We start from the raw sequence: 25,575 nt of genomic DNA, 5'->3' as shown, positions 1-25,575 counted from the left end.
TTTTCACTGTTATATGGTAGGGGGCGCTATGACACATCTTCTAGTACAGAATCTCTGGATCAAAACACAGGAGAAGAAGCTGAAACAAGTGATAGAAGATTGCTCACTCAAAAGTAAAATAATGTGATAAAACATTAAACAGCGTGTAAATCAGAACTGCTTAATATTACCAAATGAAATGAAGCATAACCCGTGAAGAGAAAGCGACTGTGAAGCTTTGGGGGTGTCAGACTTGATCTACTCCATCTGTGTTTTGATCATCGTTCTGAATCTGATCAAGGCGTAGTCTTTGACAAAAATGTGATTTTCTCAGCTTTTTTGTATAAAATGTTGCCTTTCTTTATGAAACTTACCGACATTCAAGTGTTGATTAAAAAAGGATGCATGAAGCTAATAAAATGTTTTTAAAATTAAAGTACAGTTAAAGGTATTTTTCAAGTATAAAAAATAATATCTACATTTGAACATAGTAGTATACTGCAAGTGCAAAAATAATATATAAATAGTAAACAATACGTATAATATTATGTTCACTTAAAGAAAACTCAAGTATCCTTGCAGTATAAACTACTAAACTAGTAGTTTACTGAGAGTACACTTAAGTGTGTACTTTCATCAACTAAAAAATGTACTACTAAAAATAGTAAACTAAGTATTTTACTACTCTTACACTCATAGTACACTTAAACGTATACTTCTATATACTAAAAGTGGGCCAATTTAGTCCCAAGCAGTATTGATATAGTACACTTACCAAGTTTACTACAAGTACACATTGATATTAGTATATGTACTACATAATGTATACTTAAAAATATACTTGAACATTACTTAAGCATAAAATGAACTTAAAGTATACTTCTTTTTCGTAAGGGGTAGATTTTATTCTTCTAATAAACAAATATTTATTTATTTTTATCAACTGATGTGCCAATTAATTATTCAATTAATCAATGAATACTGAATGGGCATTCGAGAAAATGCTTTTAGAATTCAACGTATAGTTTGTATTTTGTAATTCTGTCTGATTGAGACTTTGGCACCTGATCAATTTGTGCTATTTTTGGATTGTTGGTCTATATAGTATGTGCAATATTTAAATGCTTTTCTAACTCACCTTTCCATAAGATGGCACTTTTCAGAGCAAATTCATGCTCTATTCGTTGTGACATTTGTTTCAACAATGCATATATTTTTTGAGATTGTTTAATAAACAGCATTGCTACTTTACTAGCATGTAGCAGTGGTAACAGAATAATGTTGCTAGATAATTAATTTCAGTTAGGCCACAGACTGAAACAGGTCTGTCTCTCACCATGTAGGTGAAATCTTGATCTCTGACTCCTGGACTTCTGCCCAGGTTCAGATTGACTTTCATTTGATCACCAATCTCAAACACTGGAGTATCAATGCCGATGTGCAGGTAGTTGTTGGAGCCGCCTTTGGTCTTGTAGGCCTGAGCCGTCATCTTCTTCACTGCCTGCTGGTCGTCATCTAATTTTGGATCTTTGGTTTGTACCTGGAAGTGAAGAGACAAACATAAAATGACAAGAAAAACGACTATTTAAAACAGCCTAAGCTGGTGTCCAGGTCTGGTCTCTATTGATTAGTGTTAAAGACCAGCTTAAAGCAGTGAAGACCAGTTTTGCCAGACTATAAGACAAGTAAGACTAGCTTAAACCACATAAAACCCACAAGCAATCTTAGGCGTTTGTTTTTTTAGTAAGCCTGAGACACATCAAGCTCAGTAGTTCAGTAATAAATCCGACATCAGGTCTTACAGTGATCTCTAGTGCGGAAGATCCTTCGTTAGAATTGACTGTAAGCTTTGCAATGCCATTGGCTCTCGTTCGGCCTCTGACCCCTCCAGGATTGACCTCCACTTCCACATTTTCAGCAGGCATCTTGTCAGGGTCTGTTAGATAAACCTATGAAAACATCAATTATGTTTTTGCTAGACCTGACGGACTGTTTCTAAACGCCATTTAATGGTGTGTTCAAGTAATGTTGGATAGACAGTGTGAGTTCAAAGCACCACAAAATCGTAATAACAAGTTGAGAAAGTAAGTCAAGATTTTATTTGATCCCCAAGTTTCTGAGTTGGAGGCGTGAGAATGAAAACATGGCCGACAATGGATGAAAAAAACATGGTGGACAATGGATGTAGTTGCTTGACCTCATAATTATGAATTACAGAAACAGCTTGCCAAATTAGGGTATTTTTCCAATTTCTTTATAAATATAGATAGACTACTTATTCTTTTTGCAATAACTGAAATATTTCATACCGAGATGCTGAAGGGCATCCCAGGTTTGTAGAATTGTGGTGTTCTTTCGAAGTGGATGGTGTACGGTGACGTCACAATCTGAATGCCCTTCCTCTGAGCTTCCACCATTTCACTGCCTGAAACACACACCAAATTGTGACTAAAATTGTATAATATTATATCATAAAATATTTAAAATCAATATAAAATAAAATAATAAAATATATATTATTATTATTTATTTTTTTTTAAAACACAATAGTCTGGCAGCTGGAGTTGTTTTACAGCATCTCACGCCATTAGTGCTGCATTTTGTAAGACTTTTTTTCCGGTGTAAAATTAAAAATAGCAGCAGTAGTTCTGAAAAACCCATCTTGAGATCCTTGCGTTTTGCTGGGCACCATTCAGAAAAGTCATTTATTAGACATTTTTTAATCAGATTTTATGTACGGCTTAGAGAGTGTATTGCATTATTATTTTTTTTTTTTTACATATTCACACTAAATAAATGCATTACAGCCCTAATATTTACATACATTTTTCCATGAAATGACACTTTTTAGAGCTAAATTCATGCTCTATTTTTTGTGACATGGCTCATAAATGCATACATTACTGTAGATTGGCACTGCACTTTTAATTACACTTACCAGTGTCAGTTAAAACACTGGCTGAAATGTAGATTGATCGTCCAACCAGTTGGCCGATGTCTGGGAAGGTCTGAAGTATCGTCTCCTTTGTCAGCTTGGCAGTACCTTCTCCATCTGATATCTGTGTTTTATGTAAATGCCATCACTTTGGCTGCATCACTTTAATACGTCAGGTGTGTTTTCATCTGGGAAGCTCACCTGAACTCTTTGAAGTGAGGAAGGAATACTAGTTTTCCTCTCAACTTCCATGACACCAAACACCACAAACGCATGTCCGTTCACGTTGTTTCCATGCAAGTACCTAGACAAACAGACTTCATGTGTGACATTAGGATTGAAGTGCTTTGGTAAGTATACAACTTTATGGAGTAAACACAGCAAATGTGGGAGAATATGAAACGTTTATCACTGCTCGGAGAGAATAATAAAACATAGTAGATCAAGAGATAAAGCCTTACCTGGCTTCAATGCTAACCGTCAAACTAGCATCTTTCACAAAGAAGAACGACTGACTGGGTGATAATGTGACTTCATAAGTGGGAAGCACTATAACAATAAATCCACATAACAATAATGAACACTAGAAAGATGATCATGTGCATGCTGTCGGTTCCAAAAGTCAAATATCACACACGCATATCACAATCGTTTATGTAAGAGGAATAAGAAATATCTGAAAAATTAATATCAGTACCATTGTTGTCATTGTTAACTAAAACTAAAACTTTTCGGTAACTGAAATAAAGCTGATGAAATTAGATGAAAAACTTGAAGTTTAACTAAAACAGAAATAAATATAAAGCTAAATGGCAAAAGCACATTACAAAATTACTAAAATTTAACCTACTGTAAAATGAAAATGAAAGCTAATTCAAACTATTTATAAATACTACAGTAGTATATAACTACTACTAAAGTAACACTGATCAAGTGCTGCTGTCATTAAAGCAAAAGAGACACTTGCCAAATACAAAGATATTCTCAAATTCATGTGTTGATGATCTATTAAATAATAATAAAAAATGAAATGCAAATGAAATGAAATGAAATGTGTGTATTTTCAGATGTTTTCGGTCCAACTGTATTTATGCAGTATGTAATTTGTTATAAACAACAAAAATATAATAAATATAGATAAAGCTTCTACCATATTCTTTGACTTCGAAGTCAGCAGTGTAATTCTTTTGCGGCGTGTTTGCGAATCTTGTGACCACCTTCCAGGTCCCAGGGCTACAAATATAAGCAGATCAAAAACAGATGATTACAGACGTAAGAATGAATATCCTTCTCCGGGTGATAATCCAGTCGGTTAACTTGCGTCCATGTACGTCAAGTCTCAGTCTTCAGCATGAACACACCTGGCAGGCTGAGGTACAGCATAGTTTCCTGATCTAATCCCTTGTTGTGGAAATATGGTTTCTCTCATAGTTGTGATGCCTCGAGGATCCTTCAAGAAAAGAAAAAAAGATTAATAATTATATATAATTTTATTTCATTTTAATTATAATATTTTTGTTTCATTATAATCATATATAATCTTTATAATAAACTGACAACCACCACAAAAACATAGCTGGGAAAAAGTTTTTCCACAAACTGTGGTAAATAATAATTTAAAGTGTAACAAATACAAAACACCGACACTAAATTTATTCAATAAACATGAATTTAAGGGTAAATGCTGTGATAAAAACCTCTTAGGTTAACAATAAGTTCCCTTACTATATATGGTGAAAAACCATTAGTTTATGGAAGTGAAAAAGAACAAATCTTCGTATAAATTAGTGAAAAAAACCCCAAAAAAAATTAATTCCTGCAATCCCTTGTCACACTTCACATTTTATGGTTTTACGTTGAAATAACAGGTTCTTATCAGTTCTTTGTCATCAGTTACCTACATTAGGGTTTTATGTTGCATTTTATGTTGTTACGATGACTTTTTAAAGTTCATGAATCATTTTTTTTAGGAAAGTTTTCTTTTAAGAGTACCATGATTTCCACTGATATTCCAGCATGTTCAAGTGGTTTCAGACCAGGCGTCAGCGAGAAGATCCTGTACTGAACTGCAGAAAGGATATTTTATCTTTTTTTTTTTTTTACAGAAATAGTTTCATTCAAGGGGGCATCTAATGCTGAAGCTGTTTCTTACCTCTGCTAGCAGGCGTGTAGATGGGCTTGTCTGTCTGCACAAATATATATCCAGACTGGAATGAGACCATGACCACTTTCTCCAGAGTGTGAGATGGAAACTGAGCTTGTAGATACACATACTGCTTCTCCAGAGGATCATCAGAGAAATAGTCCCTATCACTGGGAATCTGAACAGCAGTACATAATAATGAAAGATCTACAACATGCATAAAAACAAACTAACTGTAAATAAAATAGAAGATTGTTCAAATATGAAGTTTGCCCTCTGATGAATGACACACATATTCTTACATAAGGACAAAGTATGTCAGAGTGGCATCACCTGTATCTCTGTAAGGATCTGGTAATTGTTTTCTGTAGTCAGTGTCACTGTTTTGGACAGTATCTCCAGGTTCTTCTTTGGGTGGTTCCTCACTGAGATCCTCACGTTCAGGTTTCCTCCAGTGTAATCCTGAGCCTCCACAAACACGTTCTCTGAGGAACCCACTCTCAGCAAATTAGGAGCTGACAGAACAAACCTGAGGAGATCAAATCAAACAGCTGTAAATCACATGAAGGGCACTGGTCTAGTTGTCACTTTATTCCCGTGAATATTTAGCATGGTAGGTTTAGTTTTGAAATGCATTAGCAATATAAGGATAGCTTAAAATGTCACTGCTATGCAGACAAAAAAAAAAAAGATACATTGAACACATGTTGATAGTTTGTGACAACATGCCCCAATAACATGGCACAGAGCTGGCAAATGGGGCAAGTTGACACAGCGAAAAAGGCTGTTATTAAGTATAAGTAACCAATTCATTAAAACGGTGTGTTTAATACTCACAGCGGGTCACACAGTGTGAGGAGGGGTGAGGAGAGAAGAACAGTCAGACACAGCAGCTTCACTTCCATTCTGTCTCTTACTGTGTGTGTGTGTATGTGTGTGTGTGTGTGTGTTCATGTTTGTGCAGCGCTGATGTAAAACTCCTCCCATTGGCAGCTCAAAACACTCGCATCAGTTAAAGTTGATGGAAATAATAATGCGATTGAATATTAGCCTACATAATGATTTCAACGTACAACAGCGGTTTATTTTCTTTAAAACATTTTTTTATATAGTGTTTTAATACTGAGAGATGAGACAGCTTTCAACAAATCTCCAACTAAAGAAATCTAAAAACAACGATGCATAAAGGTTTCAAACTTAATTCTCAGTAGTGGCTGTCGTGCCACAACAATAACCAGAGTAATTAATAACCAACAATAATTTTCTTGGACACTACAATGTACATCCCATGTATGTAAAAACCCATACAAAAACAAAACAAACAACAATATCCTTAGATTAGAAATCAAATGACTTTGTTTGCAGTTTTTTTCCCCCAGTTGATCAATCTAACGGTTACTTTGATAAGAAAATAGGTTCTTATGGTGCTTTAAGGGGGAAAGAACAGAGTTCACTTCAGTGAGATTTCCCGTAAATGACCTGCACTGTTGTGCAAATGCAACCTTTGGTAAGTCTGCTGCTCTTCTATTGATCAGTTCGGGTTGGAAAACATCCCAGTATTTCAACTGAATTATATTGTTAAACAAAGTTTTTTGTTTTTTTTGTGTGTGTGTGTGTGTGTGTGTGTGTTCTTTCTTTATCTATAAGCAAACGCTAACCACCATCATGGTGACTTTAAAATACAACTATTGATTTCATTCAAACGGAAATGAAATAAAGTCAGTCTGGTTAGTAATAAGTGAAGCTGGTAATGCTGTTTGTGGAGTTGTTTAATCCTCCTCTGCTGAGATCTTCACAGATTTAATGTCTTCTTTTATCTTCAGTTGATTTCATCTAAGGCTGTGTCTGAAGTCAGTTGTAGTTCTTGTGTTTCTCTGTTCTTCAGTGATTCTGCTTGTTAACAGCAGGTGTTCATAATTAATGCTCAATCACCACTTAATTATCTCATTAACTTCAACCCTGCTTCAATGGTACTTTAACTCTGTAGTGTGCACACATATGAACACTGAGAAGTATTAATTTAACGTGGGCGTTTTTCTGTGTAAATCTTACCCGTTTCATTTACATATGACTGACAAATATGAATCACATTCAGTTTATTAATACAATTACATAAATCTTATCCGTTTAATTTATATATGACTTAAAAATATGAATCACATTCAGATTATTAATTGGTTTATGTTAAAACTATGTAATCCAAATGGATGGAAATTCTATATGCAATTCAAATACATAAATCTTATGTTTAGACATAATCTTTTTTTTTGAGTGTGGTTGAAGCTGGACTATTGCGTGCAGAGGGAATTTGAAAGACAGCCGTTTATCCCGCCCCTCGGATTGAGTCGTGTCTATGGTGAGTTGCCAGACCTAACATCTTGATGTAGGTCTGGCTTGCCAGGCTACATACGTTACACAACCAAAATAAATTCTGATGGATAAAACTAATTTTAAGGAGTTTCAAATTCTCTAGCAACATGTTAGTGACAAAAAAATGTTCTCCCCATTCTTTTTTCTTTCTTTCTCAGACTCTAGGACTGAAACCCTGAAACCCCCAATCCGTTGAATGAATTCACATACATGTATGAAAGAAGGCAACTCCTGAGGAAAATGCTTTCAGATTACCAAGGTAGGCCTACCACAAGACCTAGCTGCTAATGATCTAGAACAAATCTAACGAGTCAACTGCGTTTTATATTATGGTTGTCACTTACGGTTTGGGGAAGTTACACTCAAAAAGACTACAATTTCAAATTATAAGGTTGCTACAAATAATACTTATCCGTCAGTTTGACTGAATGAGCAGCTTCATGTTCTAATTTCAGACTTTACTCACAAATCCTTTACTTCCCACATTTCAGACTTTCTCCCCAAATCCTCACGTCTCTTTCCATGTTTGTTTTCACACTTTAAAGGGGTCATATAATGGTACATGCACTTTTACAAGCTGATTGTACTGAAATGTGTGTTGGCAGTGCCTGTACACAACCATCATAAAATGATAAAAATCCATCCAGTCGTTTTTTTTTAAATCTCCTTATATGTTTTACCCCGTCTCAAATCAAGCCGTTCGATTTTGTGACGTCACACAATCGACGCCCCTCCCATGATGGGTGATTGACAGCAGCGTTTCAAACACAGACCCGCCCTCGCTCGTGAGCAAGCTGTCTGTCATCATAGTGAATTGATATGCTGGAGCAGAATGGCGTCGTCTAAGCGATTGTGGTGTTCTGTTCTTGGGTGTAATAAGGAACACAGCAGTCATTTTGATGTTCCTAAATCAGAACTGCTGAAGACACAGTGTCTGAGTTTTGTTTTTGAAGGGAATATGCCAAAGCATTGACGCGGGGATTCCCTCGCGAGGATTCCCCAAGATCAACTTCCATGCTTTCATGTTTGCAAATCATTTCACACCAGACAGCTTTAAAAACGAGGGTCAGTAAAGCTGGTTTTGAAAAAAATAATCGGTACTTACCTGTTCCTGCTGAACCTCCAGAAGAAGTAAGTGTAACGTTTTATTAACCTTTATTAATATATTAATCTTTGCAAATCGCTTGCATGCTTCAAGATGAATGTGTCTAAGGTTTACACTCAGGGTAACGTTACATTACGGCATGTTTTCTATGTACTACGTTCTCAATATAATTCATAATCCCACGTTTATGATGAAAAACGCGTTATGGTTATTGTGTTATTGTGTTATCAACGGTGTACGCACAGAACAGAGGGGCGGGGTGAGCAAAGCTCATTATCATTTAAAGACACATGCACTGAAACGGCGTGCTGAAAACAGAGCTGTTTTTGACCAGGTAAAATTTGTGTTTTCTTACAATACTAATGAGAATTTTTAATTAAAGTATATTACAAACTTTTAATTTAGACCCTAAATAATCATATTAGCTTGTACAAAAATGACATTATATGACCCCTTTAAAATGTAGCCGAATTGTCAGCAGTTTTTACTTTCTGAAGCAGGTAAGCAATATTGTCTGTCAAAATTACGAAACTGAAATATAAATCACTCAATGACTGCAGTTAATTAACATTTTTGATTAAAGGCAACATATGTTGCATAATACAGATATTAGTAGGCTACAGTGTTTTTTAACACATCCATAATGTTGCTACGGAAATAATCAGGGGTCATTCATGGTCTGTTGTAGTAATTTGTTAATGCTTTTACATTTTTAAATATCCTTTTAATGTTCGATTGTTGAAGGGTGAGTAATGTCAAGTAATGTCATCTTATTGTACCCAGTTTTTGAAAAATACTTATTATGGTGTTCATAGAGCGAATCTTTCACTGACTGTTTACAGTTTAACGGACAGCACAGACACGCTGTTTCATTTACCACACACACACACACACACACTGAGGCACGCATGATGCTCGCGATGTTTTCAGCCTATATGAGGACATTAATGCACTTCATCAACACAGCCGCTCTGAGAGTCACTTCAGCAGCATTTTAGCTTCATAAACTATCGTCATATAAAAACACAGAGTGACTCAAATGTCTACACGGCAACCCGTCAAGAAAGTTTGGTTTAACCTTCGAAGAAAGTTTTGCTTAAATCATTACATTTTAAATAATTGGTTATAACAATTTAATTAAACCATTAAAATGGAATCAAGTTTGGGAGATGCGAGAGCGAAGTGGTCCAGTGATAACTGGCAGCCATGGTGAACGATAAAGGCCTATTGATGCAAAGCATCATGGGCCGTAGGAAAAAGGTGGATACAATACAACTTTATTGTCTGTTTACTCTAAAATTCACTTCACCTTTAAGGGGCTTAAATGCTGACTAACAGAAAAAAAAAAGAAAAAAAATCACTGCTTTAGCCAATCCCTCCTTTCCACAATCAGCACTGGCTTAAAGGGATGGTTCGGAGTAATTTCAACCTAGGGTCTTTTGCACCATGACCCTGAGCCAAACTTCCAAATTTCGACATCATCCGATTGGAAGTCTTGCAAAAGAATCAAGAATAAAGTCTGTTGTATGTTTGCAAATTTTATTTGACAAATGCTATAAATGATTACATTTCAGTTGATAGACATTATGTTGAACTAATTTAATTAAGCATTAAGCAATAAAGCATTAAGCAACTTAAAAAAGAAAAGAAAGAAAAGGCTGCAAATGCTTGTAAATCTGGGATTATACTAGAATTAAAAGCTTGTTTAGTTGATTTTAAATTAATTTCAACTCATAAAAACGCTTATGTGGAACATCCAAAATTGACGAGCTTGTCGGCGAGCGAGGTCATGCCAATAGACTTTTCTCGATGTTCTTTCATCTGGGCTTCCTTTTGTGTCGGCCAGTATTCAATCCAGGTGTCTTCACCCAAGTGGTACCTCAACCTGAGATGATTGAGAAGAGTGAGAACATTTTTCATTAGGAGCCATTTATGCACCAGACATAAGCCATAATATTATTTCTATTCAAAATGCAAATGCATCATCGTCAAACGTCTCAAAATTAAAGTATCAGTCTCTAAACCAAATTGAACATCATCTTCCAAATGTCATACTTTCCGCCAATCTTTGGAAGGGTTTTGGTTTGACCCATGATCAGGTACGTCTTGCCCTTTTCAAATTTCAGAAACTCTCTACAGTAAGGATGAGCCAAGAATGACCTAATTTTCTTTTCCGCATCTGGATCAGTGCCTGAAAACAGACACAGACACACACACACACACACACACACACACACACACACACACACACACACACACACACAAACCTTTGAGGATAAAGCCAGTGCGATGGAGACTGTCTGACCTGCCATGATCAGAAGTCATGAAACACAGCTGACATCTTTTATGTCCAGTTTTTCACTGACACAGTAAATCAGAAAGAAACTGGCAAACCATACCTTCCTTCAGCACTTGTTCAACCGTCATGTTATAGATGTCTGCGTACAGTGAGAAGCTCATGTCCAACAACCTGGTTTTATAAACTACAAGACAAAAATGTGTTACATGATCATCTACAAAACAGCTCTGAACATTTTTTATAAACTGGCAAGGACTGTAGGCCGTACTGGGACTTTATGAAGGAGATAAAACTGTCCTGAGAAGGAACGCTATTGTACAAGACATAATCAAACATTCTCTATTGCTAATTTACAATAAGATTTCTGGATGTTTACCGTATTCCACTTCATGTTCACAGGCCTTTTTTTCACGATCCGCCTCATCGATGTGTTTATTCTTTTGCAAACTGCAGTTCTCTGTCAGGATATTTCATACGTTTACCACATTTACACTCTTTCTTCCTCATGGAGACTTCATGAAGTTATATTTTTAAAGCATGTTGTATGTTCATCTTGTGTTTGATGAATAAAAGTGTATGTACCTTCCGCACACTGGCACAGCTCCTCGCTGCAGAGCCTGTTCAGTGCGCCGCCTTTCTTTTGAGGATGGTAGAACTTCACACATCGCTTATCTGTTAAAATATTAAAGTGCAGCACATTGAAGCTGTCAGACGGAAGCCTTGTATGTCCAAAACCATTACTTTTCAGGAAATCACTGATTTTTTTTTTTTTTATAATTAAACACCACGTTGTCAAAGTTGATATTGTTGTTTTAAATGTGCTCTGACACTTGCATGTGTTATATTCATAACATTTTACCAAAATCAAGCTCAAGTGAAGTTACAAAATTTTTGACCAGTGAATGTCGAACATACATGTTTTTCCGTCAATAGAACGTCAGTAAGTGCATCACATTACGTTTTCATCAACTTCAGGTTATATAGTTTAAAGTAGCTATGTGGGAATACAGTTTTTTTTCTTCTGTGATTTGGCCAAAATCTCATGTTATAAAGATGAAGTGCTTCGCACAGACTATTTAAGGCACTATTGGCTATTACTCTACAACAAATGATAGACTAATACTGCCTTCACATGCCATCGGAATTAAATACTATCGTAAATACTAGTTTACAATTGGACATGAACACCCTCTCAAGTCAAAATTTGAATGCGATGAGCTCGTAAACACGACTTGGTAAGTAAGAAATTTCCGATAGCATATGAAAGGCAGCATTAGACACTCTTCTCAGCTCCTCAAATACACCAAAAATTCGCCTTTATATATAGTGTTTCTTAAGTAAAGAAAAATGCTGTACTTATTTAAAGAACCAGTCTTTTATTTATCCTTACACTGCAAACAAGCAGAGACGGTCCTAACTGTGTGCGTATATTTAATTGAATTGCAGCGTTTGAGATTTCACAAAAGCACTAGCCTATGCTTTATTATGATTTTTAAATGGTCTATATAATTGTACAGCCTTAGAAAACAGTCTAATAATATGCGGTTCATGGTTTCTAGTCCGTGAAATGCACCATTTCTGGTATTTTGCAGGTGACTTGACGATAAATGCTACCTATGAATGTCACTTCAGTTCTTCTTACTGAGTGTGAATTATCATAAGCAGTAAAAGACACAAACTCAACTTTGACATGCTGATATTGTGAGACAGCTTTTCACCTCAACGAGAAATATCGTCACGTTTTAATATCGCAAGATCTCGTAGCACATGATCTCGTCACACCCCTAGTTAGATGCTTTTCTTTTCTAGTCCTCTTGACACAGATGCTTGCTTGTACGCTTCATGTGTGTGACTAATGTACCTGGAGCGTTGTACTCGTACACAGTGACTCCGGCGGGCTGCAGCATTCCCACTTCAATGATCTTGTGCATTCTGAAAACAATCCTTTCCTTTTCTTTATGGGAAATCTAAAATGACATTAAGTAAAAAACTAATTAGAGCTTTCATATGCAAAACAGCAATTTACCAAATTGCTCACAGCAAATGAGAAAGAAATCAGTTGCAATCACAAAAAGAGAAATTAAACAATATATGGGAATAGTGGCATTGATTGTACCGTATCTATGTAGATGATAAGAGATCCTCGCTCTGAAAGCTCCTTGTTCAGCTCAAAACTCTGAATGTACTTATCCTTACCAGAAGATAACTGGTGAAAAAGTCATGAGAGAAAAAACAAACAACAACAGTTGTGATATCAAAGTTCAAGTAAAAAATGTCCATTACATAAATTTAATAGCACTTGTAACAATATTACCATGGAATAATTCAATATGCTGGACTCGTAAATATTCAGAGTTTACGATTTTACAGTAAACTTTTTACAATTATTGACATTATTTATTTACCTTTGAGAGATCACGTTCATCCACTTTAAACCCTGTCAGCAGGCCAATGTCCAGAATAGACATGGTTGAGCTTCTTAACGGGTCCTTGAACCTGCAAAGGAGGCACACGTGAGGCTGACACTTGAGGCTGAGTACATATTAATACCTTATTACGCACAATCATATTCTACATCTCTTAATCCTAACCAATACTTAAACTTAACAACTACCTTACAAACTATTAATATGCAGTAAATTAGGAGTTTATTGAGGCAAAAGTCATAGTTAAAAGTGAATATGTATTCCCCATATTAAAGTGTTACCGTTAGAATAGTTGTATACTCACATGTATTCAATGGTGAGTAGATAACTTTCAGTGGCTGCATCATAGGACACTACGTATAGAAAGATAACATCATGATCCAACTTTATTTTACAACACAGCAGTTCAAATTAGTCGTGTCACGTTCTCATGATGAATCCTACCGTCAAACTGTTTTTCCATTTGCACACTTAGATCAAACACTTTACAGTCGCTGTCTTTCTCTTCAGGCAGAGCATAATACACAGAAAAGACCTGCGAGGAAAGTACATGAGCTTTTAACACAGAACAACAATAAATATTGCATTAATGCGTTTGTGAACACTCACAGAGAGCATGGCCACCCCAGTCCCTTGAGCGGTGATGTTGAAGCTGTTCGTAATGTCAAACTGTGAAATTCAGTCCATAAAGTAGACAAATAAAGACAACACTCTTTTAGGTGAATCAGTTAACACATAAACATGTGAATCAGACTAGATTTAATCAGAGATTTAAATTTGCTAACTGAGTGCTGTTTTAAGACCACAAACTCTGGTTCATACAGTCATATTTCCAGACCTTGTCTGTGCGCAGACGATTCATGTTGGACTCTCTCATAGCGAAAATCTTTTTTTCTGATCTCTCCTGCACAGCGAGCTCCATGTCCAAATTAATGTCTTTTTTCTTAACCTGAATGCGGTACTCAGCCACAGCCTGGAACACCATGATCGTTGCCTAAACAAACGGGTAATTGGACAAGAGGGGGGGGATCAAGTTAAAAGACATGGCCAATTCACATAATAATACATAGCACTACATTAATGCCTGGTTCAGATTACACAATTTTGGCACGATCCGTTTGACGTAGGGTGTCGTGGCGATTTGTAAACAACAACGGGCGTCGGTACGCAAGATTCGATCGTTTCATCTTGTATAGTGGGCGACAACCAACGTCGCGTCTGCGATGCTTCACGACATCACGATAAAAAGACTAGCATGTTTTTCAGTTTTTCTGTCCTCCACTACGGGTTCCGTCAAGAGTGAGTAAGGGCCCTTTCACACCTACCTTGTTTGGTCCGGATTTTCGGACTTTTCAGTTTGGTCCAAATCAAAATGACAGGTGTGAAACCTCTGAAACCTGCACGCGCGCACACACATACTTGGCCTGCCGGCTAGTGTTGTTTTTGGCGGCCTGTTTTAATTTTAGTTTTAGTCTAGTCTTTGTGTCAAGCTGTCATTTTAGTTCCCTTTCGAGGGAACTCGCACTGCGTCGTTGAAAACGACTCTTTGGGGACGCTCCCTTAGCGTGCGCCTCTGAAGTATGAATGAAACTAATTCAATCCTGATTGGTGTTGCGTCATGACGTAACATGTGACGGCATAACCGGATGCATAAAAGTGACGCTGTCACAACACACACTAGCTTTCGCTCTTCAGCAAGCGCTCTCTGTTGTTGTACGTTCTATTTGGTGTTGTTTGTCTGTGAGAAAGAGTTTATATGATGGCGAGTGAACAGTTCAAGCAATGTGTGCACCCCTGCCCTAGATACATCACGGGTGGGGACACACATCAGCTGTGTGTGATCTGTTTGGGAGCGCAGCACGCCCGAGCAGCTCTCGAGGGGGCTGCTTGCGGCGACTGTGAAGCACTATCAATAAGAGTGCTGCGCTCCCGCCTGGCTTGTTTTGATGAACATGATCAAGCTCGCGCTCCCCACGGGGCTGGTCCCGCGTCCGTTGAGGCGGCGCGGCGATTGAGCTCGTGGGGTTCGCAGAAGAATCTTGCAGATGAGAATGAGACTGCTGCGGCACTTTCTCATTCTTCATCTGAGGATCCTGAGGTCCCTGTTTGTGGTGCAGAAGCCCGCGCTGCGGCTTCTTCTGCCCATGATCAGGGCCCGATGCTGCAGCTCTCTGCTTCCGAGGAAGTGGATGTGCTCAGCATCGAGGCGGATGACCGTGAACAAAGCTCGCCGGTTCACGGTCATGCGTATGAGGAGCTGATTGAGGTTGTGACTCGTGCTGTGGCCAGACTCAATATTAGCTGGCCACAAGATGAGCAGGGAACGCAAACAAAAAGTAAATTAGATGAGCGTTTCCTGCAGCACAGATCACAGCCTCAGCGCCGGGGTTTACCGTTTTTTCCCGATCTCCACAAAGAGATTTCGAGATCGTGGGAAAAACCCCATTCGTCCCGTATCTATAATCCAGCAGTGGTTGATTATAGAAATGTTTTAGGGGCAAAAGATATGGGTTATGGAAAGATGCCAAAGGTGGAGGAGGCACTCGCTGGATACCTCTCCCCTGAAGCGGCATCTTCCCTTAAAGCCCCGGCGCTGCCCAGTAAACCATGCAGAGATACCTCTGCATTGGTTGGGAGGGCTTATATGGCGGCAGGTCGTGCTGGTTCATGTCTGCATTCTATGGCTATTTTGCAGGCATACCAGGCCGACCTCCTGAAAGACTTAGATGAGGGGGAGGGGCCAACACCCGAAGATATTGCCGAACTTCGTAAAGCCACAGATTTGTCTCTCCGTGCTACTAAAGAGACGGCCCGCGCTATCGGCCGTTCTATGGCAGCTATGGTAGCCACGGAGAGGCATCTGTGGCTGAATTTATCAGGCATCAAGGAGAAGGATAAATCGTTTCTCCTTGATGCGCCGCTCTCGTCTTCTGGCCTGTTCGGCAACGCGGTTGCGGCTGTCGTCGACAGGTTTCAGGAGACGAAGAAACAATCGGCGGCGTTTCAGCAGTTCCTCCCCCGTCGATCTAAACCAAAGTCGAGTAGGGTGGGGCAAAGAGATCAGCCCCAGCCGTCATCCAGCTCCTCATACCGCCAGGAACAAAAAGAGAGCGTTGCCTCTAGAGCCCCTCCTTCGGGAGCTTGGCAACAGAGGAAACGTTCTCAGCAGAAGTCCTCCGGCCAGAAGGGCGACTTGAGAGACGTCCTTCAGGCTAGGAGGGCTTCGGGAAAGAGGTCCTAGCTGGGGTAATAGGACCTCTGAGGGCTCCCCCCCCCCCGCTGCAGAGCAACCGGGGTTGTTCTCGCAGCGGAGCCCTCGGGGAATCGATGTGAGTTTCCTGCCATCTCTGACGCTTCGGGCCGCATCAATTTCCAGCGAACGCACACCGTGTCGTTCGTGTCAAAAAATAGAAAACGAGCATCAATTGAGGTCACGAAGATCGTATCGACTAAATCCTGCCGATCCTTCGCTTCAGGAGGTCGAGAACAGTGCTCGGATAACACCCGAGGCCAGCCTCGAGAGGCTGGTTCCCTTAATAGATTTTGTAGAGGCATGGTGTCATCTTCCCAACATATCTGCATGGGTCCTGCGTATAATAAAATTAGGATACAGACTGCAGTTCGGGCACCGCCCCCCCAAATTCTCTGGGGTGGTGCAGACTACAGTGGTTCCAGAGCAGGCTCAGGTGATGGAACAAGAAGTGCAATCTTTGCTGTTAAAGGAGGCCATAGAACGTGTTCCTCCTTCAGACAGGGAGTCCGGGTTTTACAGCCGGTACTTTATAGTTCCAAAAAAGGATGGAGTGCTGAGGCCAATTTTAGATCTAAGACATTTGAACCGTTCTCTGAGGAGGTTCAGGTTCAAAATGCTCACTATTCCCATCATCGTGAATCAAATCAGATCCGAGGACTGGTTTGTCACGATAGATCTAAAAGACGCTTATTTTCATGTCTCCATCCTTCCATGTCACAGGAGGTTCCTGAGGTTCGCTTTCGGGGGCGAAGCTTACCAATATCGGGTTCTTCCGTTCGGCCTAGCACTCTCTCCCCGCACGTTCACCAAATGCATGGATGCAGCACTAGCTCCATTGAGACCTCAGGGCATCCGCATACTCAATTATATCGACGACTGGCTCATTTTGGCCCAGTCTCGAGAAATGGCGGTTCGGCATCGAGATGTCGTCCTTGGCCACATTCAGAGTTTGGGGTTGAGACTCAACACAAAGAAAAGTGTGTTGGAACCATCCCAGAGCACATCGTTTCTGGGCGTAGTGTGGAATTCGGTTACGATGCGGGCACGGATGTCTCCTGCGCGTATCGAGTCCATTCTGGCAATGGTGTCCAGGATAAGGCTAGGCCAGGCCATCACTGTAAAGCAATTTCAAAGACTGCTGGGCCTCATGGCAGCGGCATCCAACATTATTCCTTTGGGCCTTCTACATATGAGGCCCCTTCAGTGGTGGCTGAAAGCCAAGGGGTTTTCCCCCAAGGGGAATCCGTTCCGTATGATCAGAGTAACGCGCAGATGCCTTCGTTCTCTAGTAATATGGAAGAAACCTTGGTTTCTGTCCCAAGGGCCAGCGTTAGGAGCGTCGTGTCGCCGGAAAACCGTTTCGACAGATGCCTCCCTCACTGGCTGGGGCGCGGTCATGGACGGCCGCTTTGCCAGGGGTCTGTGGCAGGACCATCATCATTCTTGGCATATAAATTGCCTGGAGATGTTGGCTGTGTTCAGAGCTCTGAGGAGCTTCCTCCCAGACATCAAGGGTTACCATGTCCTGATACGATCGGACAATACATCAGTGGTAGCTTATCTGAACCGACAAGGGGGACTCAGGTCGCGCCCTCTATCCAGATTGGCGCATCAGATTATCATTTGGTCCCAAGGGAAACTATTGTCTATCAGGGCAATGTACGTTCCGGGGGTTCAGAATCAGGGAGCAGATATCCTGTCGAGGCAGGGGCTGAGGCCCGGGGAATGGAGACTTCACCCAGAGGTGGTGAAGTTGATATGGGAGAGGTTTGGACCGATGGAAGTGGATCTGTTTGCGTCTCGAGAGACGTCCCACTGTCCACTTTGGTTTTCCCTCTCGCATCCAGCCCCACTGGGGTTGGATGCTATGGTACAGGCCTGGCAGAGGCTACGCCTGTATGCTTTTCCCCCGATCGCTCTGCTCCCGGGAGTCCTGGAAAGGGTCCGTCAGGAGGGCATCAGTCTTCTTCTGGTAGCCCCGTTGTGGCCGGCCCGAGTATGGTTTTCAGACATAATTTCACTCCTGATAGCTCCGCCGTGGCAGATTCCTCTGAGGAAGGGCACAATATTCCACCCTCGTCCAGAGCTGTGGAAACTGTGGGTCTGGCCCCTGAGGGGGTTCAGTACTTAGATGCTGGTCTATCAGCCGGGGTGGTTGAAACCATACTTAGTTCCAGGGCTCCGTCTACTAGGAGATTATATGGCCTCAAGTGGAATGTGTTTTCCACTTGGTGTAGAGAACATGGGTTAGATCCAGTTAACTGCCCTGTGGCTTCAGTTCTGGAGTTTCTTCAAGATCGTTTCTCTACGGGTCTCTCCCCCTCCACACTTAAGGTGTATGTGGCTGCCATTGCGGCATTCCACGCACCATTGAGTGATGGGCCTCTGGGGAGGCACCAGCTGGTCATTCGTTTTCTCCGTGGTGCATGGAGGATGAGACCGACAACCAGGTCCAGGGTTCCTGCCTGGGACCTGGCGGTGGTTCTCGAAGGGTTATCCCTGGCCCCCTTCGAACCCCTTCAGTCGGCTTCGCCCAAGGACCTGACGTTCAAGATGGCTTTGCTCTTAGCTATTACCTCTCTAAAGAGGGTGGGAGATCTTCAAGCTCTGGCAGCAACACCAGCTTGCTTGGAGTTTGCCCCTGGGGGAGTTAAGGCCATTCTGCACCCGAGACCTGGCTATGTGCCTAAGGTGCCTTCTAACACGGCACGGTCTATGGTCCTGCAGGCATTTCATCCTCCACCTCATGTGTCGGCGGAAGAAGAGAGGCTCCATCTGCTCTGCCCTGTCAGAGCTCTGAGCATTTACCTCGAGAGGTCCTCTTCTTGGAGGAGGTCGGACCAACTGTTAGTGTGTTTTGGGTCCCCTAAAAAGGGGCTCCCGGCGTCTAAACAAACTATTAGTAATTGGATTGTTCAGGCTGTTGCCTCGGCCTACAAGGTGCGCAATTTGCCCTCACCTTTGGCCATAAGGGCTCATTCTACTAGAGGCATGGCGTCTTCTAGGGCCCTCCTCTCGGGAGTTCCCCTCCAGGAGATCTGTGAGGCGGCCGGTTGGGCTACCCCGCACACCTTTATCAGGTTTTATAGTCTGCACCTCCCTAGTACGCCGGGTGCACGTGTGCTCTCGTCCTAGCTGGGTGCCTGAGATCAGTTTCACTCCAGGGCAGGCCTTTTATCGGTGCGTGGCCTAGTGGGCATTCGTTCCCCAAAGAGTCGTTTTCAACGACGCAGTGCGAGTTCCCTCGAAAGGGAACGTCTCGGGTTATGACTATAACCCTTGTTCCCTGAGAAGGGAACGAGACACTGCGTCGTCCTGCCACGCCCCTCAAGTGCCTGAGAGCGGCTTGCTTCATCACTAGGCTAGTGTGTGTTGTGACAGCGTCACTTTTATGCATCCGGTTATGCCGTCACATGTTACGTCATGACGCAACACCAATCAGGATTGGATTAGTTTCATTCATACTTCAGAGGCGCACGCTAAGGGAGCGTCCCCAAAGAGTCGTTTTCAACGACGCAGTGTCTCGTTCCCTTCTCAGGGAACAAGGGTTATAGTCATAACCCGAGACGTTTTTATTAGTTTCAGTCACGTCTTTTTAGTCTAGTCAAGTTTCAGCCGACTAAAAGTCTGAGCAATTTAGTCTTATTTTAGTCAGAATTATCCATGACTATTTTCATCTAGTTTTAAGTCAACGAAAACTGATGACATTTTAGTCTACTTTTAATCAATGAAAATTGAATTTTAATCTCTTTTTAGTAATTCTCTTTTTAGTAATGCAATTCTATTTAACCCAGTCAATGTAGTGTACCACTATGGAAAAATAGCAAACAGAAAAGTAACACTTGTCTCATTCGTGGAGGTGGAAAAACAAGTTCTTTGTGACATCCAAGATTTATTGTATTAAATCAAAAAATGTCAATTTTAAGTTTTAATTTAAAATGTTTGTGATTTTAATATAAGTACATGGTTAAATATTTTACCACTTGCTTGAGCAACTTAATATATAAATCTATATAAAAGTAATGCATTGTATAATACGTTGTTTAAATTGTGCTTAAAAGTGAATTACGTCTATTAAAGAGTGTATATGTGTACAAAGAGAATCCCAATGCTGACCAAACTTTTTTTTAAATTAAAGTAGCTGATAACTTCTGGATTTGAAATAAAAATAGTGAGTATGTGTTTGTGGTCCAGCCGTGGATCAGTTACGCACTGCAAACGCAGCACATGTGAAAGCACTATAGCGCGTGCTGCTCCTGCACCGCATACGCACTGCAAACGGAGTATGTGTGAAACAGGCGTCAGACTTAACTTTGTTTGTTGTCGTTTACGCTATCTCACCGCAGTTGCATCTTCTAAATAATGCCGCGAGTGGGGATTGAGGAAGCGACGTCGCCTGCGTCTGCGCAGTGCGACCTGATGCAGCCCCTGAAGTGAGACACGGGAAACAGAAATACTGGAAAATAATAAGATGAAATAACGTCATAACATTTCGTCTCGTCTCGTTTTGGTCAACGAAAATGAAGAGACATTTTAGCATAGTTTTTATTTTGTAAACCACATTTAGTCTCGTTTTTATTCGTCAACAATATTGCATTGTACATTTGATTATAGTTATCGTCACATGACCAGCATTTACATTGCGTCTCGTCTCGTTTTTGTCACGTGATAAAGGTTCGTTGACGACGATATTTAGTCATAATTTTCATTAACGAAAGCAACACTACAGGGCTCGCAAAATCGCCTTCCCGACGTCCCGGGGCTATTGTGTTTTCCAGTCGGGCTACCAAAATGCATAACCGGCCTGCCCGACGGGCTATCTGAAATAGTGTTCGCTTCAGTCTTGTTATAATCAGATTTAGCGCGTTCTTCATCTTCAATCCGCAGCGGCGCCGAGCAGAGCGAACGTCAGAAACAGAGGACAGGGTGTGTGTGTGTGTGTGTGTTCACCTGAGTCTCATTGGTCTGTCACTCATTGGTCTGTGGTGCTCGTCAATGTCAGAAAATTTTAGATGACCAATCAAATCAAAGTAGGCGGGCTTTATGTTCACAAGAAGCTGCTGAGCGCGAATTTGATCAGAGCGACTCGACGCTTCAGTTTACGGTCAAGTGCGAGATAACATGTAAGTAGCTAAACTAAACATTTCATATTTGACAGCTTTTTTAGGTCATAAATGTGAAACGAATGACAAAAATAATCAGGCAAATGAATATACTTTTGTCGAATTTCGCCATTTTGAACTGAAAATAGGCCTATGTAATGTGACAATTAGTTTACTGTCATTGTGAGGGGACATTAACAGAGCATTAACAAAGCCGTTTTCATGTTAGGCACAAGATTAATAATGAATGTGTACATTTTGAGAATTAATATACAATTTGTAGCCTTCAGTAAATTAAAAAAGTTCAGCTTTAGGTGGGGAAGAGACAGGGCAAGATGAGGAGACTGAGAGAAAAAGAAAGAGTGATGTATAAGAAGTAAGAGCAGGTATCATCTGCTGCCTGCTAACATGGTTTTAAAGCTATTTCTTATCCTTTTTTGGCCTTCAAACGTCTTGAAATGCACATATCAGAGAAATAAAAAATTTGAACCCCCTAATAACCTTAAATGTAGGACCTCTTTGATTATAAAGCCCTGTCTACGGCCCTGTATTAGGAATAAGATCAATAATGAATGTGAACATATTGTGAATGAATTTAATAAACTTAGTTAGGCTACCTAGCTTTCCTGGTAGCTTTCAGTAAATTAATGCATCTGAGAAAATGATTCATAAATCAATCAGTTGACCCTTTGTTTACTTCACTGACAGACAAAAATGAAAAGCCTATATCAGTCAAAGCTCAGCTTTAGGAGGGGAAGAGACAGAGCAAGATAAAAACAAAGAGAATAGGAGTGTGATGCTGATGAGGAGATAAAAATAATCAGCTGCCCACTTACATGGTTTTAAAGCTATTGTTATCCTTTTTTTTTGGCCTTCAAAACATCTTAAAATGCACATATGTAGATCAGAGAAATAAAAAAATTCTCGGGGGTGCCCCCGACCCCCCTGACTAGCATATCTCACATTCGGGACCTCAGTGATGAAAAAACCCTGCCATCTGCATATTAATGAAACAAGTTAATAGTGAGTATTAGACCCTAAACTAAAGAGTTACTTATTTTTTATCATACCCTCATTGGGGGCTGAGCCACAGACATGACTGATTCATGTTCCATACTGGTCACACAAATTTCAGTTCAGTTAGAACTAGATGCATATTTGTTGATATTTGTGTTTTGAAAAAGTTTTTGATTCATTGTTTTGACTCCTAACCAATATTCTACATTAAAAATCTTTTTATATGGGCTAGTAAAATTAATTTCGGGCTACCAAAATCTGAAGAGTGCCTGCCCGAAGGGCTACCAGCGATTTTGAAATTTTGCGAGCCCTGCACTACTGCCGGCGACGATAAAATGTTCGCACAACGAGGACGTTCATTTGGCGAATTTGAACTAGCCTCGAGTATAGCAGGTGCTCTAGGGAGTAATGGCGTAATAATAACAGTATAGTGGCAATGATATGCGTCTGTTCATTCATTCTTGTCAAAGTTACCCGCCGAATTGACAACATGCTGACGTCAGACGCACGTCTGTTTACAAACCAATCAATGTCAAGATGCAGTCCATATAGATGATGACGACAGGACGCAAGTACGTAATGTAAAGTTCTTTAGTGCGCTCGCATAATTGCGCAAATGTATCAAAACATGACCTTTGGTTCGGACCTTGGTGCGGTCTTTCACCTCCGGTGTGAAAACGCGCTAATTGAGTGAGTGAGCGAGAGTGGGTGTGTGTGTCCATGAGTGAGTGAGCGAGTAAGTGAGATAGCGAGAGTGAGTGTGTGTGTGTGCGCAAATGAGTGAGTGAGCGACAGTGAGTCTGCGTGTGTGTGTGAGAGTGAGTGAGTGCGTGTGTGTGAGAGCGAGTGAGTGAGTGCGTGTGTGTGAGTGCGAGTGAGTGAGTGAGATAGCGAGAGTGAGTGTGTGTGTGTGTGTGTGTGTGTGTGTGTGTGCGAGTGAGTGAGCGACAGTGAGTCTGCGTGTGTGTGTGAGAGTAAGTGAGCGTGAGTGAGTGCGTGTGTGTGAGTGTGTGAGTGTGATAGCGAGAGTGAGCGTGTGTGCGCGAGTGAGTGAGCGTGAGTGAGTGCATGTGTGTGAGTGAGAGCGTGTGTACGTGTGCGAGTGAATGTGTGCGCGTGAGACGGCACGCGATGACTGGTCAGAAAGCAATGTGTAGTCTGACATGTTTCTTGTCCACGACAAGATTTTAGGAGTCAAAATCGCGTAATCTGACACAGTGACTATTGTAACATAAAAATTAAAAAAAAAAAATAGTGTAATCTGAACCAGGCATACCAGGCATTTTTTTCAACAAAAAAATCCCTAATGGATTGTTGGAAACGTTATAGTAGAGCTGCACGATTAAGCGTGCAAACATCCACACAATCTCATTCCTAAATGACAGCGATTCAGATACAGCATGTCTATTGATCACACCAGAACATTCAAATCTGCGTTTGCGCTGCCGCTGACATAAAGAAAAGAGTTATCATGAATGAAACAGCTTTACAGTCTTTTTAACCAGTGTTTTTTCTGTTTTACAAATATTCAAATTATCAATGAAGAATTGGGATAAAAGTTTATAGTTCGTATAGAAACACTATATGTCTACGGAAACGATCAAAATAGAATAAAGCAGCTTTTGAAAGTAACTTGGCACTTTAAATAAAGATTGTATCATTACATTGTTACACCAGTAGGTGGTGACAAGTGATTGTTAAAAAAAGGATTTGCCTTTGAATCGTTAATTTAAAAGCTTATAGTTCAAAAATGCAGATTCATCCAGGAATGAAATAAGTGAAGTATTTATAGAGAGAGTCATTGAATCATTCATTCAAACTGATTTTTTATTAATTAAACATTTGAAATAGACTGCAGCAATTAACATTTTCTCAGGAACTCTAGTAAATGACATGTTATTTTGTTTAGTTGTAACAACAATGCCTCTATGTTAGGAAATTTATTAGCTCAAATGAGAGGTATTATTCATAAGATATGAATATGCATATGCCGTTTACATAAGTTAAATTATTCCAAATAGGGAATAGGTCAAAACCTCAACTTGTATCAATAATTACACGATTTCTCGTAGTAATTACTGATATAGGTGGGTAGAATTATATTTTAATTAGGGGAAATTTAGGTAGAGGTTAATGTTCATTTATCATGCAAACTGTCCGTCCAGCGACCAGCATGTATAATTTCTGAACAGAAACCTATCGTCTTTAACACCGACAAATAACCCTTTTCTTGTGGCCACAAGAGAATGATTATTTTCGTGTTTAGACAATTTTAGATATTTCAATAGTAAAATCAAAGGTAGAGATGTAGCTTAAATCGCGACTTTCAGTGACTTCAGTAATGAAACGAAAGAACAATTTCAATTCAAAGAATTATGGAAGTTTAATCACACAAGCTAAAGATTACATTTACTATTTAAATCACGCAGGAGTAAATATGTATAACAAACAAACAATATAACGATCGTACTAAGAAATAAAATCAAAATTAAAATAACGTAAAAGGTTACGAGAGAGAGAATAGAGAATTGGGAGAGAGAGAGAGTAAGAGGGAGAGAATAAAAATAAGAATAAGAATGATTTTATGTGTGTGTAAGTTAGCAGCGTTTGTAAGGAGATGTGTGTCTCTGTGAGCACGTGGTGGTGTGTTTGTCTCTATGAGCACGTGGTGGTGTGTTTGTCTCCAGACCGCGTGCATGTGAGTATGTGTGTGTGTGAGAGAGAGTGTAAGTGTGAGTGAGAGAATTTGGAGAAAGGCAGAAACAGTTTAAAACATTCATTCACAACGAAACCCCAACATTTCTAGTAATTCTTAGACAACTTAAACAGCATTTCTTTCAGATTGCGAATTTAAGATTTACGTTACTCTGCTTGAAGATCGGCCCTCTGTGCGGGTGTCTGTGTGTGGACAAAGGCGCCTGGATCACGTGGTCAACGCGATCTGGT

The 25,575-nt window shown here is 40.2% G+C and overlaps 2 protein-coding genes across 3 annotated transcripts in view; both read right to left on the bottom strand.

Annotated features, from left to right (window-relative positions):
• The window catches only part of LOC311077870 (complement C3-like), a 28,680-nt gene extending 22,658 nt beyond the window's left edge, over nt 1-6,022 (bottom strand). The window contains exons 1-12 of one of the 2 annotated variants that reach the window (XM_084106504.1): nt 5,895-6,022; nt 5,391-5,586; nt 5,067-5,235; nt 4,907-4,980; nt 4,276-4,364; nt 4,065-4,147; nt 3,376-3,463; nt 3,116-3,218; nt 2,918-3,038; nt 2,289-2,404; nt 1,782-1,928; nt 1,316-1,519 (exon numbers count right to left, since the gene is read on the bottom strand). In XM_084106504.1, the coding sequence (XP_083962630.1) occupies nt 1,316-1,519; nt 1,782-1,928; nt 2,289-2,404; nt 2,918-3,038; nt 3,116-3,218; nt 3,376-3,463; nt 4,065-4,147; nt 4,276-4,364; nt 4,907-4,980; nt 5,067-5,235; nt 5,391-5,586; nt 5,895-5,962 (1,458 nt within the window). In that variant the 5' untranslated portion in view covers nt 5,963-6,022. The remainder of the gene's footprint in view (nt 1-1,315; nt 1,520-1,781; nt 1,929-2,288; nt 2,405-2,917; nt 3,039-3,115; nt 3,219-3,375; nt 3,464-4,064; nt 4,148-4,275; nt 4,365-4,906; nt 4,981-5,066; nt 5,236-5,390; nt 5,587-5,894) is intronic. The other variant, XM_084106503.1, reaches the window with a different exon arrangement.
• A 4,032-nt stretch (nt 6,023-10,054) lies between these two features.
• On the bottom strand, nt 10,055-14,267 carry LOC311077875 (complement C3-like). Its single transcript, XM_084106510.1, has 12 exons — nt 14,096-14,267; nt 13,867-13,926; nt 13,702-13,792; nt 13,562-13,610; nt 13,237-13,327; nt 12,948-13,037; nt 12,693-12,798; nt 11,414-11,503; nt 11,208-11,288; nt 10,932-11,015; nt 10,588-10,723; nt 10,055-10,417 (listed from the first exon to the last, which is right to left on the bottom strand). The coding sequence occupies exons 1-12, from the start codon at nt 14,240-14,242 to the stop codon at nt 10,276-10,278; spliced, it is 1,167 nt and encodes a 388-aa protein (XP_083962636.1). The 5' UTR covers nt 14,243-14,267; the 3' UTR covers nt 10,055-10,275.
• Nucleotides 14,268-25,575: the final 11,308 nt, after the last annotated feature.

The sequence above is a fragment of the Abramis brama genome (assembly GCF_963993115.1).
Source record: "Abramis brama genome assembly, chromosome: 2".
NCBI classification, from domain to species: domain Eukaryota; kingdom Metazoa; phylum Chordata; class Actinopteri; order Cypriniformes; family Leuciscidae; genus Abramis; species Abramis brama.
The sequence above is the reverse complement of the archived record's forward strand: the minus strand, read 5'-3'. Positions and strand labels throughout refer to the sequence as shown.

Bases quoted from the DNA above. Each gene is read 5' to 3' on its own strand.
- LOC311077875 (XM_084106510.1), bottom strand. From the start codon at position 14,242: ATGGTGTTCCAGGCTGTGGCTGAGTACCGCATTCAGGTTAAGAAAAAA. The intron at 13,038-13,236 runs GTAAATAAATAA...CTTTTTCACCAG, and splicing joins ATGAACGTGATCTCTCAAAG to TTATCTTCTGGTAAGGATAA. The intron at 11,016-11,207 runs GTAAACATCCAG...TTTGTCTTGTAG, and splicing joins TGAACATGAAGTGGAATACG to TTTATAAAACCAGGTTGTTG.